General features: G+C 52.1%; 1 protein-coding gene across 4 annotated transcripts in view; it reads right to left on the minus strand.

Annotated features, from left to right (window-relative positions):
• The window catches only part of LOC126539340 (transcription factor RFX4-like), a 40,026-nt gene extending 31,163 nt beyond the window's left edge, over positions 1 to 8,863 (minus strand). For 2 of the 4 annotated variants that reach the window (XR_008614309.2, XM_055075533.2), the window contains exons 1-4: positions 8,741 to 8,863; positions 8,562 to 8,685; positions 8,371 to 8,498; positions 7,950 to 8,318 (exon numbers count right to left, since the gene is read on the minus strand). Coding sequence is in view for 3 of the 4 variants with exons in the window: in XM_055075533.2 (XP_054931508.1) it covers positions 7,950 to 8,318; positions 8,371 to 8,498; positions 8,562 to 8,685; positions 8,741 to 8,817 (698 nt within the window). In the remaining variant the exon portion in view is untranslated. The remainder of the gene's footprint in view (positions 1 to 7,949; positions 8,319 to 8,370; positions 8,499 to 8,561; positions 8,686 to 8,740) is intronic. The other 2 variants (XM_055075532.2, XM_050186157.3) reach the window with 2 other exon arrangements.
• Between the last annotated feature and the right edge of the window lie 3,331 nt (positions 8,864 to 12,194).

Below are 12,194 nucleotides of genomic sequence, written 5' to 3' on the forward strand. Positions count from 1 at the left end.
TTCACTAAACAACAACGAGCAGACCCGGAGCTAAAAGGCCTCGTCGAGTATTTTGAAGGGAACACCGACGTTGTCCCTAGGGCATTTAAGGGCGGATTGTCTTCGTTCACGCTACAAAACAACCTGCTCGTGAAGAAGAACTTCTCACCAGTCCGCGCCAACTACCTTCTTGTTTTTCCGTCAGCACTGCGTCCAGAAGTACTGCACGCCCTACATGACGATCCGACCGCTGGGCACCTTGGATTCTCCCGGACGCTGTCGAGGACACGGGAAAGTTATTACTGGCCGCGTCTAACCGCCGACGTCGCCCGTTAAGGGCCGTTTATAGTCCGACGTAACGCTCGCGCGCGCGCACGCTACGTCACGTCGGCGAAAACGACCCCTCTATAGTCGGGCGGCGGGCGCATCGGCGCAGCCAACGTAACCGGCGGCTTCTGACGCGCCCCGACGGGCCCGGCGCCGATATGGCTCTTGAGCCATTCGCGCGTCGGAGTCGGCGGAACTCTCGCACCACAAGGCGCGCGAAGAAAAAGGCGCCAACACAACTCCGCCGACTGCTTTTGCGCACGGGGCGCGAATTGGCGAACGTTCTGCGCATGCTCCGAAGATAGCAGCCGACGGCGCGCGCGTTGAAGTATAGAGACGACGGCATCTCGGCTGGCGCAGCGTGACTGACCGCGAACGACGCTCGGCCGTGCGCCGATAACGTCGGACTATAAACGTGCCTTTACGTCAAGACATGCCGAGACTGTCAGCGACGCAAGACATCACCGACAAGGCCAGCAGGATTACTACAGCCGATCGAACCTCCTTGCCGACCATTTCAGCAGATCGGCATGGATTTGTTGAGACCGTTTCCGACATCAACATCCGAAAATAAGTGGATCGTCGTGGCGACAGACTACATCACCCGCTTGGCTGAAACTAAAGACCTGCCGAAAGGCAGCGCAGCGGAAGTGGCGAAATTTTTCGTTGAGAACATCCTGGTGCGACACGGTGCCCCAGAAATCTTCATCATCGACAGAGGAACGGCCTTTACAGCAGAGTTCACCCAAGCCGCTTTGCAATACAGCCAGACAAGCCACAGGAGGACAACTGCCTACCACCCGCAGACGAATGGTCTCACGGAGCGCCTGAACAAGACCCTCGCCGACATGCTAACAATGTACGTCGACGTCGAGCACAGGACGTGGGACGCGGTCTTTCCGTACGTCACCTTTGCTTACAACACGGCGGTGCAAGAAACAACACCGATCACGGCGTTCAAGCTGGTTTACGGCAGGAACCCAACGACGACTCTCGACGCCATGATGGCGCACGTAACTGACGAAGAGAACGTTGACGTCGCTAGCTATCTCCAGCGCGCCGAAGAAGCCCGACAGCTCGCCTGCAGCCTACGGATCGAGAACCAGTAGCGTACCGACAGCCGACACTACAACCTCCGACGACGCTACGTCCAGTACCAGCCCGGCGACCGTGTTTGGGTTTGGACCCCAATACGTCGACGAGGACTCAGTCAGAAACTATTGCGACGCCATTTCGGACCCTGCAAGATCATCCGACGTGTTGGCGAACTGGACTATGAAGTCGTGCCAGACGGCATTTAGCATTCACAGCGGCGCCGCGCACGATCTGAAGTGGTCCACGTGGTGCGTCTGAACCCCTTTTACGCACGCTGTTACGTTCGACCGGCGGGGGCTGGCGATCTTCGGGGAAGCGACCGTTGGAAAGGCGCCACCATGTCTGCTGCGATGACTCGCTTTGAAAGGACGGCAATACGTCAGTCCCCAGCCCATCGGCGCCACCATGGCTGCGGCGGCGACTCGTTTCGTAAGGAGGACAATGCACCGCGTCCCCAACGGAATGGCGCCGAGATGTCGAGAAGCAGTTGGCGGAGAAAGTATTGTTAGTGTGTACGCCGTCTCCTTCACGGTATGATTGGAGCGGGGGAACTACTGGAATAAGAAGTTTTGTGGCGCCGTCTCACGTTTCTTAGAAGTCGTCAGTCAATTGACAGACACGGCGGCACTGTCTGCGGCGTCGACTCTGGGATAAAGAGGTGCCTGCTCGGGGCAGCACCGTGTCTGCGAGAACCCTCTCACCTTGATGTGGTCGTGCAACCTGTGCGGAAGTGAGTGCGTAAACCCTCCCTCTCAAAGGCGGATCGGCTACAACGGGCGCGTTAAGTTAAGGCGCTCGAGCGCGCTCTAGCCAGCAGAGTGCGCTCTTTTAAACTTAACGGCTAAATAGCGACTTCCGGTGCGTGATTACGGAGTGCGCTCTACGCGCCCCACCCTGGAAACGGTGCGCGAGAGCGCGCGCCTGTTACGGCTTCCGGAAAAATGACGTGTTTCCTACTCTTTCCACTGATGCAAGTCCGTTATCCTTGCCCAATCGTTCCTGCCGCCGCCGCGCCGCCGGGCGTTTGAAGCTGCTCTCAGGCGAGATCGGGAACGTGTTGGAGCGCTTTGAGCTTGGCGCGAACGTTAAGCTTGCATCGCATACGTAAGCCGCTGCTGCTGCCTCCGTCGGCGCGCGTCAAGTTCTTCTTCCTCTTCATCGTCTAACAAGATATGCAGGAGTACGGTCGGCGGTGCCATTTTCGAAAAGCGCGCGAAGTGCGATAGCGGATGTGGAAGCAACATAAGATTCGCCAGACGCGTTTGTGCACCCGAAAACAGTCGGCGAAAATGGCCGGCAAGTTAAGCTCCGAAGGCGTCACACTCGAGCGCACTCGAGCGTGCTCCTTTGGAGTTCGGAGCACGCTTAACTTATCGCGCCCAATGACTTTGGACGCTCCGTTTGGTCGAATGGCCGTTTTCCCTCACCTAGAGATCTAGGGAGAACAGAGTTTATAGCCGTTGCGCGGCTGCTGGGGGTGCATTCCTCTTTCAGTCATGCTAGACTGATGAACTGCAACGTTCTCGTGCAGATACTGTAAATAAATCCCATATTCCTCGTTCTCGATGAGAACAAGTCTCTCCCTTCAATAACGTCCTCAGCGTGGATAAGTTAGACGACGGCATGGGCCAGCTATCATCTATTTCATGCCCGACCCCAACCATTACAACGCTGACGGACTTCCTTATTTTGTTGTTTCTTTGCTACGGGTGTTTTTGTTTATTAGTTTAGTTTTTTGCAGCATCGCGTCGATGCTTTTTAAGAGGGGGGTATTGACACGTGTACTTGTTTATCTTTATCGGGTGACCACGTTTCACCGCCTAACAAATGTTATCGCTCAGCGCAGGACGCGCCTACATGTATCGGAAGTTTCTAGAATGTTATCGATGCTTCTATCCGCTGTCTGTTATCGCCGAACCTTGTGTAATCTGATTGCATGTATGCGCGACGCGAATGGTGCAGAACTTTGTGGAAGGCACGCGGGTCCCAGCGATTACTCTGAAACATTCGACGACTGATGTATAAAAGCCGATGCGCTTGAGCCGCTGATGAGATTTTCGACGATCGCCGACTGTGTTCGCCGCTGTCGTTGTGCTTTAAGTGTACCCTGTTTTTGTGGGCGCAGGTTCGCCCAATAAAAGTTAGTTTTGTCTTTCGCAGTATCGCTACTGTGTTCTTTAACGTCACTACCACGTGACAATATATTTGCGGCACAATCACGTTAGCACAGCAGAGAATTGGCTACGTCAGGCGGCTCGACTGATAACTGTAGAAGCGTCATTCAAAACACATGGAATTATTCTCCACTTCCGACCGCGTTTTCTCTACTTTCTTCTTAAATAAGTTGTTGATCGATAAATATTTTCACAAACAACGGTTAAATTTGTTAATTTTCGCTTTTCCTTCCTGTTTGGCTGTTGCCTTGGCTCTTTCCCTTAGTGGATCGCTTAATTTCTCAACTCCTTGCGATTCTGGTTTCCAGTTGCCAATTTTGCACGAAAAGTGCTGTACAATTAGGGAAAAGCCAGACGAGGTAACGGGTGACATTCATATTGCTACTGAGTTTAACGGTTATTGCAGAGTCTGATGATGGACGCTGTTTCGCATTACTTAATTTTCCACCTTATATAACCCATATCGCGGGTATATATAGTTCCGAGGATCTGCCAGCGTCGTGGCGAGCCGTCACTCGAAGAAAAATAAAGCAAAAGGAAAAGTTAAACGCAACTGGCTTCTCCGGCCGCAACTCGTTCCACGATCATACAGACCAGCTGACTACGAACCGAATCCCTTTTCTGGTCCTGGTATCAGTCTAAACAAAGAAGGTTGAATTAACGAAGCAACAGCGATGCGCGTGATCGTTGAATAGATGGTGACAACTGAACTCATCTGGAGTTAATCGCGCGGGCACCGAATCGATGAGAAAAATGGCCTTCACACCCCAGGCGATGCCGATAACTACCGCCATCCAAAAAGAGTGATAAAATTGACAACCATTCCACTCTGTGAAGATGTAATGGCAGCGAGAGCTCTCAAACGAAAAGTAAAGTGATTCACTTCCGCCGCGTATCGGCCCGACGGTAGTGCAATGCCGGGCCGCGTATTTAGAATTGCTCGTAGATACAGCGGGGCGTGCCACTTTTGACGGAGCTCGACGTTTCTGCGCAGGCGCGAGTAAGAGCGGGCGCGAGAGAGAAGATCTGGGGGCTTTTGCTCCTTGAATATATGACAGCCTAGGCACTACGGAGGAGGTTTCTTAGAGCGCGTTGTATTCGTTTGTCCCCTAGACATGCCGGCATTGCGGAGTTCGGTCGAGTTGGTTTATACGCTCCGCCGCTGGCTGCCCGCGCGGTGAGGCAGTGGGCGCGGACGCCGCTTGGTGATCGCTGTGTCTGAAGGGACAATGTTCTGACTGGTGTTTTATAAGTCGCGGGTCGCTTTTTTCGTCGTGACGATAGAAATACGCTGCCGGGCCGACCCGCGGCGGAGGTGAAGCTGGCATTAGGCACTCCCCATTCGTGGGCCGATGCCGAAGTTAATGCAATTCCCGGCCCAACCGCGGCGGAAGTGAAGCAGGCGTTAAGCGCTCCGCATACGTGGATCAATCCCGAAGGTTGTGCAATACCGGGCCGACCCGTGGTAGAGGTGAAGTAGGCGTTAAGCCGTGGGCCCATCCCCAACATTTCGAAGGGCGCGTTACAGGTTCCCGAGTCCACAGGGGAATGTGCCTTTGAGCTTGGACCCTTTCTGCACTATCACCAGGATCGGCCTACATGATTTTTTCTGTTGACGGACGCCGAAAAAACTACGGAAGGTTAGTCGTATACAGCGTTCGCTGTAAAAGGCAGTAAAATGTTGACCGCCGAATAGATTGATTTGTCGGCGCTTTAGGAATGCGTGTGAGAAGTGGGGACGTGAATATATATATATATATATATATATATATATATATATATATATATATATATATATATATATATATATATATATATATAGATATATACACACTCAGTAACTGAAATGAGGCCAAGCCGGATTCACCCGAAATCAAATTCAATAGTATTCATGCGCAGCAGCGCTTATACTCAACAGTAAAGAAAAGAGAGAGAGAAAGGCTGCAGTTTCGCTGGAAAGGCGAAGGAGTATTAGTGATATAATAAAGTTATTACACGAAGGAAAATTTGTACTGTATAAATCCGTGCAAGGGTCGCACCCCCAACTTGACAGCCGATATTAAAAAAACAAATCTAGCAGAGGAGCAATCGCTTCGGTGCGCTCAACAGCGGATTTTCGCGCGCAGCGTACTTTCGCACGTCGCTACTAATACACGTACTTGGAAAAATTAGGTCAAATGGCCCGGTCCCATGTAAGGTAATAACGACAAAACAGTTCCGCCCTGACACGAGTTTATACGTTATATCGGTCATATAAATTAACATTCACTCACTAATTAAAATAACAAGCATGTATAGTGTAATGCACGGACCATGTAAGCCTGTGAATATCTTACTGGATGACTGCGCGCACTCGCTGTCACAGCGCTGGCATCACGAAGAACGGCGGGTGCGAACGGTTCATACAGCCGCGCGATTCACCGCAACTCCGCAAATTAGAGTCATTATCATCATCTGCCTATATTTATGTCCACTACAAGACAGTCTCTGTCGGCGATGTCTCCAATTACCACTCTGCCCTTTTCCCCTCCCCAAGTGTAGGGTATAGCCAACCGAGCACGTCATTGGTTAACCTCCCTACCTTTCCCACTCTATCTGTCTTAGACTACGCGTTCTGCAACACTAGGGGTGCTGAAAGGCAGCCCGAAAAGGAATACAGCGCGCATGAAGTTAGCAGCCATCCCTGCTCGCCCTTAACATTGCACGCACCAACAATTAGATTCGGCCCGCGTAAACTTATTTGGGAAGCTTTCACTTTTCGAAGCGAGACCAGGATGTACTGGAACGCGCACTTATAAATCGGAGTACAACAAGGAAGAAGCATGTGCTTGCTGCGGTAAAGAAGCTAGGGAAATGATGGAGCATATTTTATTAAAATTTGAAGATATCTGCACAGCGGTCGACTTAGGCTCCTCTGGCCTCCTTGAAACCCTTGGGTTCAGCGAGAGCAGGGGAAAGTAAACATGTGCGCAGTAGGGAATAGTAAGAGGCGACTAGATTGGTGGAAGAAGAGTAGCAGACGACAAGCAACGGAGGCGTAAAAGAACGAAGTTCCCAATAGAGGTACAGAAAGTTTGGTGATGATAATTCTTCGCGTTTTTTTTTTTTCTTTTAGGGAGGTAGGACGTTAGGCAAAATAAGAGTTTGGTGGCGCAACCCACCACCCCGTTTTAAAGGGGACGCTCATCCATCCGCGGCGGCGCCGGCCGAGCGGTGGAAAGAAAAATCCAGAAAGCTCGCCTTCGGGCAAAACTTTCGCTGCAAGCGTTTCCCGGTAAATATTTTACGGTCGCATAAGCTGCAGTTGCCGGTAAGCGGTAACTGTAGCATACGAAGCCGGGAGTGACGTCACTACACTTTCACATATAAAAGAAGAACCCGGCTAGCCACTGATTTCATTTGTGTTGTGATAGCGCTATGGAAAGGCCACGCATAGTTAAGACTCCCCAAGAGCAGCGTGAACACGATGAGCGGCGACGGGAACAGAAACGTCAATATGCACAACGGCGTCGTGCTCAGGCTCAGCAGGACTCAGTTCAAGATTGTCACATGGTCTCGGATCAGGTGATACCACAGCTTTGATGGCCAACCATCTTCACGGCGTGGATGTACAGAACGCGTAGTTACAAAGCGAGGTACAACACCAGGGAGAAAGAACCATGCGGTTGCTGCGGCAAAGCTAGGGAAACGATGAAACATGCTTTATTCAAATGTGAAGTTATCTACCCGGCCGGTGGTTTAGGCTCCGCTGCAGCCTCCTTGAAGCCCTCAGGTTCAGGGATAGCAGGGATAAAGTAAACATTGTCGCAGTAGAGATTAGTAAAAGGCGATCGGAGGTTTGGTGGCAGAAAAGTAGGGAGACCATGAACAACGGAGGCGTACAAAAACAAAGTTCTCGATCGTGGTTCAGAAAGATTGATGCTGGGAATTCCTTGTATGTGTAAAAAAACAAAAAAGGACAGTACAGACATTAGGCAAAATAAGAAGAGCCTGGTGGCGCAGCCTACCGCCCCGTTTCAAAGGGGGCGCTCATAGCATCCATTCATGCGGCGGTGTCCTCGATAAAACGCTCGAAATCACGGCACAGGCACCTGATAATTGAACAAAACGACGCGAAACCGCCATCCGCTATTGTCAAAAAGGGAATGTACCGCTCCAAGGTGCATGGAGTGTGCGATAGCGGGCCTGTTTATGTGGTGCTGTTGATCTGCACGTGTTGACTTGAACCTGTACGTCACCCACACTGCGCGACAACGCCTGCGGGTTTTCACTCTTCAAACAACAATTTCCCGCAAGCTGCCATCACCGCCGTGGACATCAGCAGTGTGCGACCACACAAGCGGTCGACGCACCACGGGGCCCGTGCATCCTCACCTGTCGTGCGGAGGCGGTGCGTACGTGGGCAGCAACGCATCGGCCACGGCGCCGTACAGGAGGCCATCGCAGACCCCCACCAGGTTGGCCAGGGCGTTCGAGGCCAGCAGGGACGCCAGATGCGCGGGAACGCGGCGCCAGAAGTGTGCCACGCACTGCAGCACGCCCGCTAGCGGGGGCTCGTGCGGCTGCGTGCATTCGTCGAGCAGCCGCTGGCAGTGACCCCGGTACATGGCCACGAAGCCCGCCAGCTGCTCGGCGTCGGCGCCGACCGGCAGAAGCAGCTCGCGCACTCGCGGGAACTCCGGCAGCACGAGCCGGGAAGCCGGCGGCGGGCCCTGCTGCGGCTGCGGGCGCCGGTGGCCGGCCCTGCGCGTACGCGGCTGCTGAGCGCTGCGGCGGCGGCGGCTTGCCCACTCACCCCTTGCCGTACGGAGGCTCGAAGTAGAGCGATCCGACGCGCACCGCGATGCCGTAGTAGTGGTAGCGCGACTGGCCGCGGGTGCCCAGGCGCCGCGTGGTCAGCTGCGGGAACTGCTGCCGGATGATCTGCGTGAGCCACCATCATCATCAGTTGCTGTTAGTGATATGGGTGCACGACATGCAGCGTGCCTTTCCGAAGCTGGCGGCGTTCACGGGCTGCATGGCGTTGCGCGCGCAGAAGTCGACGTAGTGCAGGTACAGCGTGTTCCTGGGGATGCACACGCCCTCGGCCACCTCATAGTTCTGCTGCAGCCTGCGACAGCGGAGCTGCGTCAGCGGAGGGCCCGGAGGCTCCGCGGTGTCCCTACCAGAGCAGCGTGGCGGGCGTCGAGTGGGGCCGCAGCCAGCCCCACTCGCTCTTGACCGGTCGAGAGTCGTCCTGCATGCTCGTGTGCGAGCCCGACACCGCAGCCCGGGCGCGCAGCTCGAGGCCACGCCCACAGAAGGAGGCCCCGTCCCGCCTTCCGCCGGCGTCGCCCCGCCTACGTCATAACTGGAATATTTGAATCGCCTATTGAAAGCGGGGATTGTGGCGGTGCAGCTGAGCCGTACTTTGCATGCGTTGCCGGTGGGTTTTGCTGTTGAGAGCAAGCGGCTCTGGCCCCTCAAGGGCACTTGATGCAGCAGCTACTAATCAGTGGGCTGAACGATCGAGTGTTTTTTTTTCTCAATCATCGCACTGTCAGTGTCCAGTGAGTTAGAGTTACGCGTCTGCCTAGTTGTGACGTGACTCGTTCTAACTTAAACAACAGAGAGCGTTTCCTCGTATGTAGATTTAGTAATTGTCGACCACGACACTGCAATTTGTATCTCAAGTAGGTTTCTACCTTGTTGTAACACAGACAACGACTGGACAATGCACATAGATAACACAAAGCGGTTGGTGTTGTCTAATGTGCCTTGTCCGGTCGTTCTGCCTGCGCTGCAACAAAGTAGAAGATGCCATGCAACAAGCCCTTATATAGCTACTCTCATTGCAAGTAGTGTCCGCCTCATTCAAGCAACATTGTTAACGCCAGAAATGTAATATCTGCAGGAGATGCTTAATTCATACATATAAGTAACGCTGGATATTGTCACGTAAGTGCTGACAGGAAGGCGGAAAGGCAAACGTTAAGCACGAAATGAACGGATACTCTTATTGGCCTTCTAAATTAAATAAAGCACAGCGGCGACAGCAAGAACGCATGCAGTCGTCGCCAAGTCAAATGTCCCGTCTGAAAGTCGTCATTGCACATTCTAAATTTAAAAACGCGCGTCGCCAACTTTGCCTGTTTAATATTATCGATTGCTGTTAGTGGCGACTGACAGAAGACTTTCCCATTGTTTGCGCACAAATTTCGTTAATTATGTTGCTATCCTCTAACCACTGGTACTGCTACACTTATTCTGGCATTGCGCTTTTTGGCCATATACATGGCCCTTGCGCCATTAAACAACACGCCTTCGTTCATTGCTACACTTATTGAACTCTGTTTTTATCACCTTGCAAACGTTTGATGACTTAGCTGGAACCTCGCAGAATGCAGTGCTGCAACCGTGTCATCGTCGCTACTGAAAGACCAGTCAAGTGCACGGAAACGCTATAGTTACGTTTATCACGTAGAGAGCTAGCTGTTCCGGAATACAGATGGAACACTTTTCAGACTTGCCAGCCGGTGGCACCTCGCTGCGTATCCACAGAGCGCAACATTATAGTCCCACCGTTAAAGCGCGCTTTGCCAGGAATTAATTACGACCACCTAAAACCGTGTCACGAGATCGTGTGCATCTAAACCGCAGCGCGCTCTCTCTTGCGACTACACTCGAAGTAACTGTTTCCGGTATACGCTTGGTGTGCACACCCGTCGTCCTCAAAATAGTTCTGTGCGTGTCATAAACGGCGTGCGGGACCTCGCAACATTCTCGGTGGGTTGAATTCGTTTTAGTGTGTACTTGTATAGGATTATGTTATTCGCAATGGCTAACATTTGATACCAGTTGGCGTGCAACATGACAGTATCTTGCGAGTGGCACGGTTCATCTGTCCTAGAATGCATGCTTTCATGTACGGTCGCTACATAATAAACCAGACGAATTGAAGCATTCTTTTCGACAGTTCCAGTCTGTTCTATCACATTTGCCACACATACACGGCGCGTTCGCGCACTGCGAAAGCAGAATCTTCGCAGCCGCGTCTTTCTTTTCCTGTAAAGCGTGCACCACGGATGATGAGATGCAATCAGGAGAAGCTGAATCCTCAAACTATGGCAGATGGAACGCATTGATCGAGATGACTTCCGCAGTAGAGATTTGTGCATTCTTGCCAACTAAAAACTAGAACGCGAATCATTAGAAATGTCCAAGTAACTTAGAACTGTGCGGCTAGTGTTCTCTAGACCTCCAATCTGGCTTGTGCGATTCGGCGCGCTTGCCTCGTGTCGACGTGGCACTCTTTACTGTATGCGGCATACCTGTACATGCACGCAAACACACTAAATGTTAAGTAAAATCGGAAAGGCTGTATCAGGGACGCAGTGGGTTCTTGCATGTGCTGTCGAGGGTGTGTGGGCACTAGGGAGTATACGACGTAAAGAAGCGCACAGGTTACATTTATTCTCGCATTAGAAATGTTGCATGCCTTCTCCACTTCAGCACTCACTGAATCTTCTCTCTCTTACATGTCTTGACTAGTGGGCGTATTACGGTCTAATTTTGCAATGTTTGTTTTGCAGACGGGGTGCCGTCCCTATTGGTGGCGCCCGAGCCCGGCGCACTCCCATTTGGTTGGGGCCTGCGCACCCCACGGATACGCCGTGGTCAAAGGGGTTGTCATGCTGCCCGAATCTCTTCACGCCATCTCTGGACCATACGTGTTGAACGCAGGGAAGCCATAGTCGAGCAAGCGTGGAATTTCTGCAAAAATATTGCATGCTTGTAGGCCCTTCACATCTTTATTAGCACAGGTTTGAGTTTGATGAATTACACGTATACTATGGCTCAGTGAGCTCTCACAAACGCTACCGCTCGGACCGACAAGCGTGTTATGCCGCGCTAATATGCCGCTTTGAACGCCGAGCGAGAGGTCAAATTTAGCTCCGACTGCGTCAACAGACAACGGTGCTATCTGTGCACGCGACAGCTGCATGATCGAGGTCATTCCGCCTCACATATTATACCAAAGTAAGGCGCCTGTGCAGTACTTGTTGCCAAGATGTAAGCGATATTATAGTACGTGTTACATGCGGTTCTAGCAAGCGAACCCTCCGACCGAATTCAAAACATGCAAATGAAGCGATTGCGTAGCGTGGCGAAAGGCTCTTCTTGTTAGGGCGCAGAACTTGCGTCCACCCGATACAAAGGGGAAAGCCAAATTATCATCGTCATCATCAAGCATAGCATAGTGCATAGCGTTCGCCGCCAGCATTTCCCGGTGAACATTACGGTTACATAAGCTATAGTTGCCGGGAAGCGTGAGAAGCAGTCAGGCATCTTTGAATGCTATCGCTTTCCACTCTTAAAGGCGATGCTTAAACGTACTCAATTTTTTTCTTCTGTTATTGACGACGATGCTATTCTGAGGTTCCCCTAGGAAACCCTCTTCATTGCTACCTATCCTGGCCTCCTGAGCGCCCGTGCACCCCTCCCCCCAAAGAAAGAAGCAACTGCGCGACCAGCAAGTCGCTAGCCCACTTCTCGTCCAAGCCTGTAATTGAAGTGGATCCAGTCTCGTTGAAAACCACCATACCTTCTCACAATTTCCTGTTTACTTCTTCATCATCA

The sequence above is a fragment of the Dermacentor andersoni genome, chromosome 11 (assembly GCF_023375885.2).
Source record: "Dermacentor andersoni chromosome 11, qqDerAnde1_hic_scaffold, whole genome shotgun sequence".
In the NCBI taxonomy this organism is placed as follows: Eukaryota; Metazoa; Arthropoda; class Arachnida; order Ixodida; family Ixodidae; genus Dermacentor; species Dermacentor andersoni.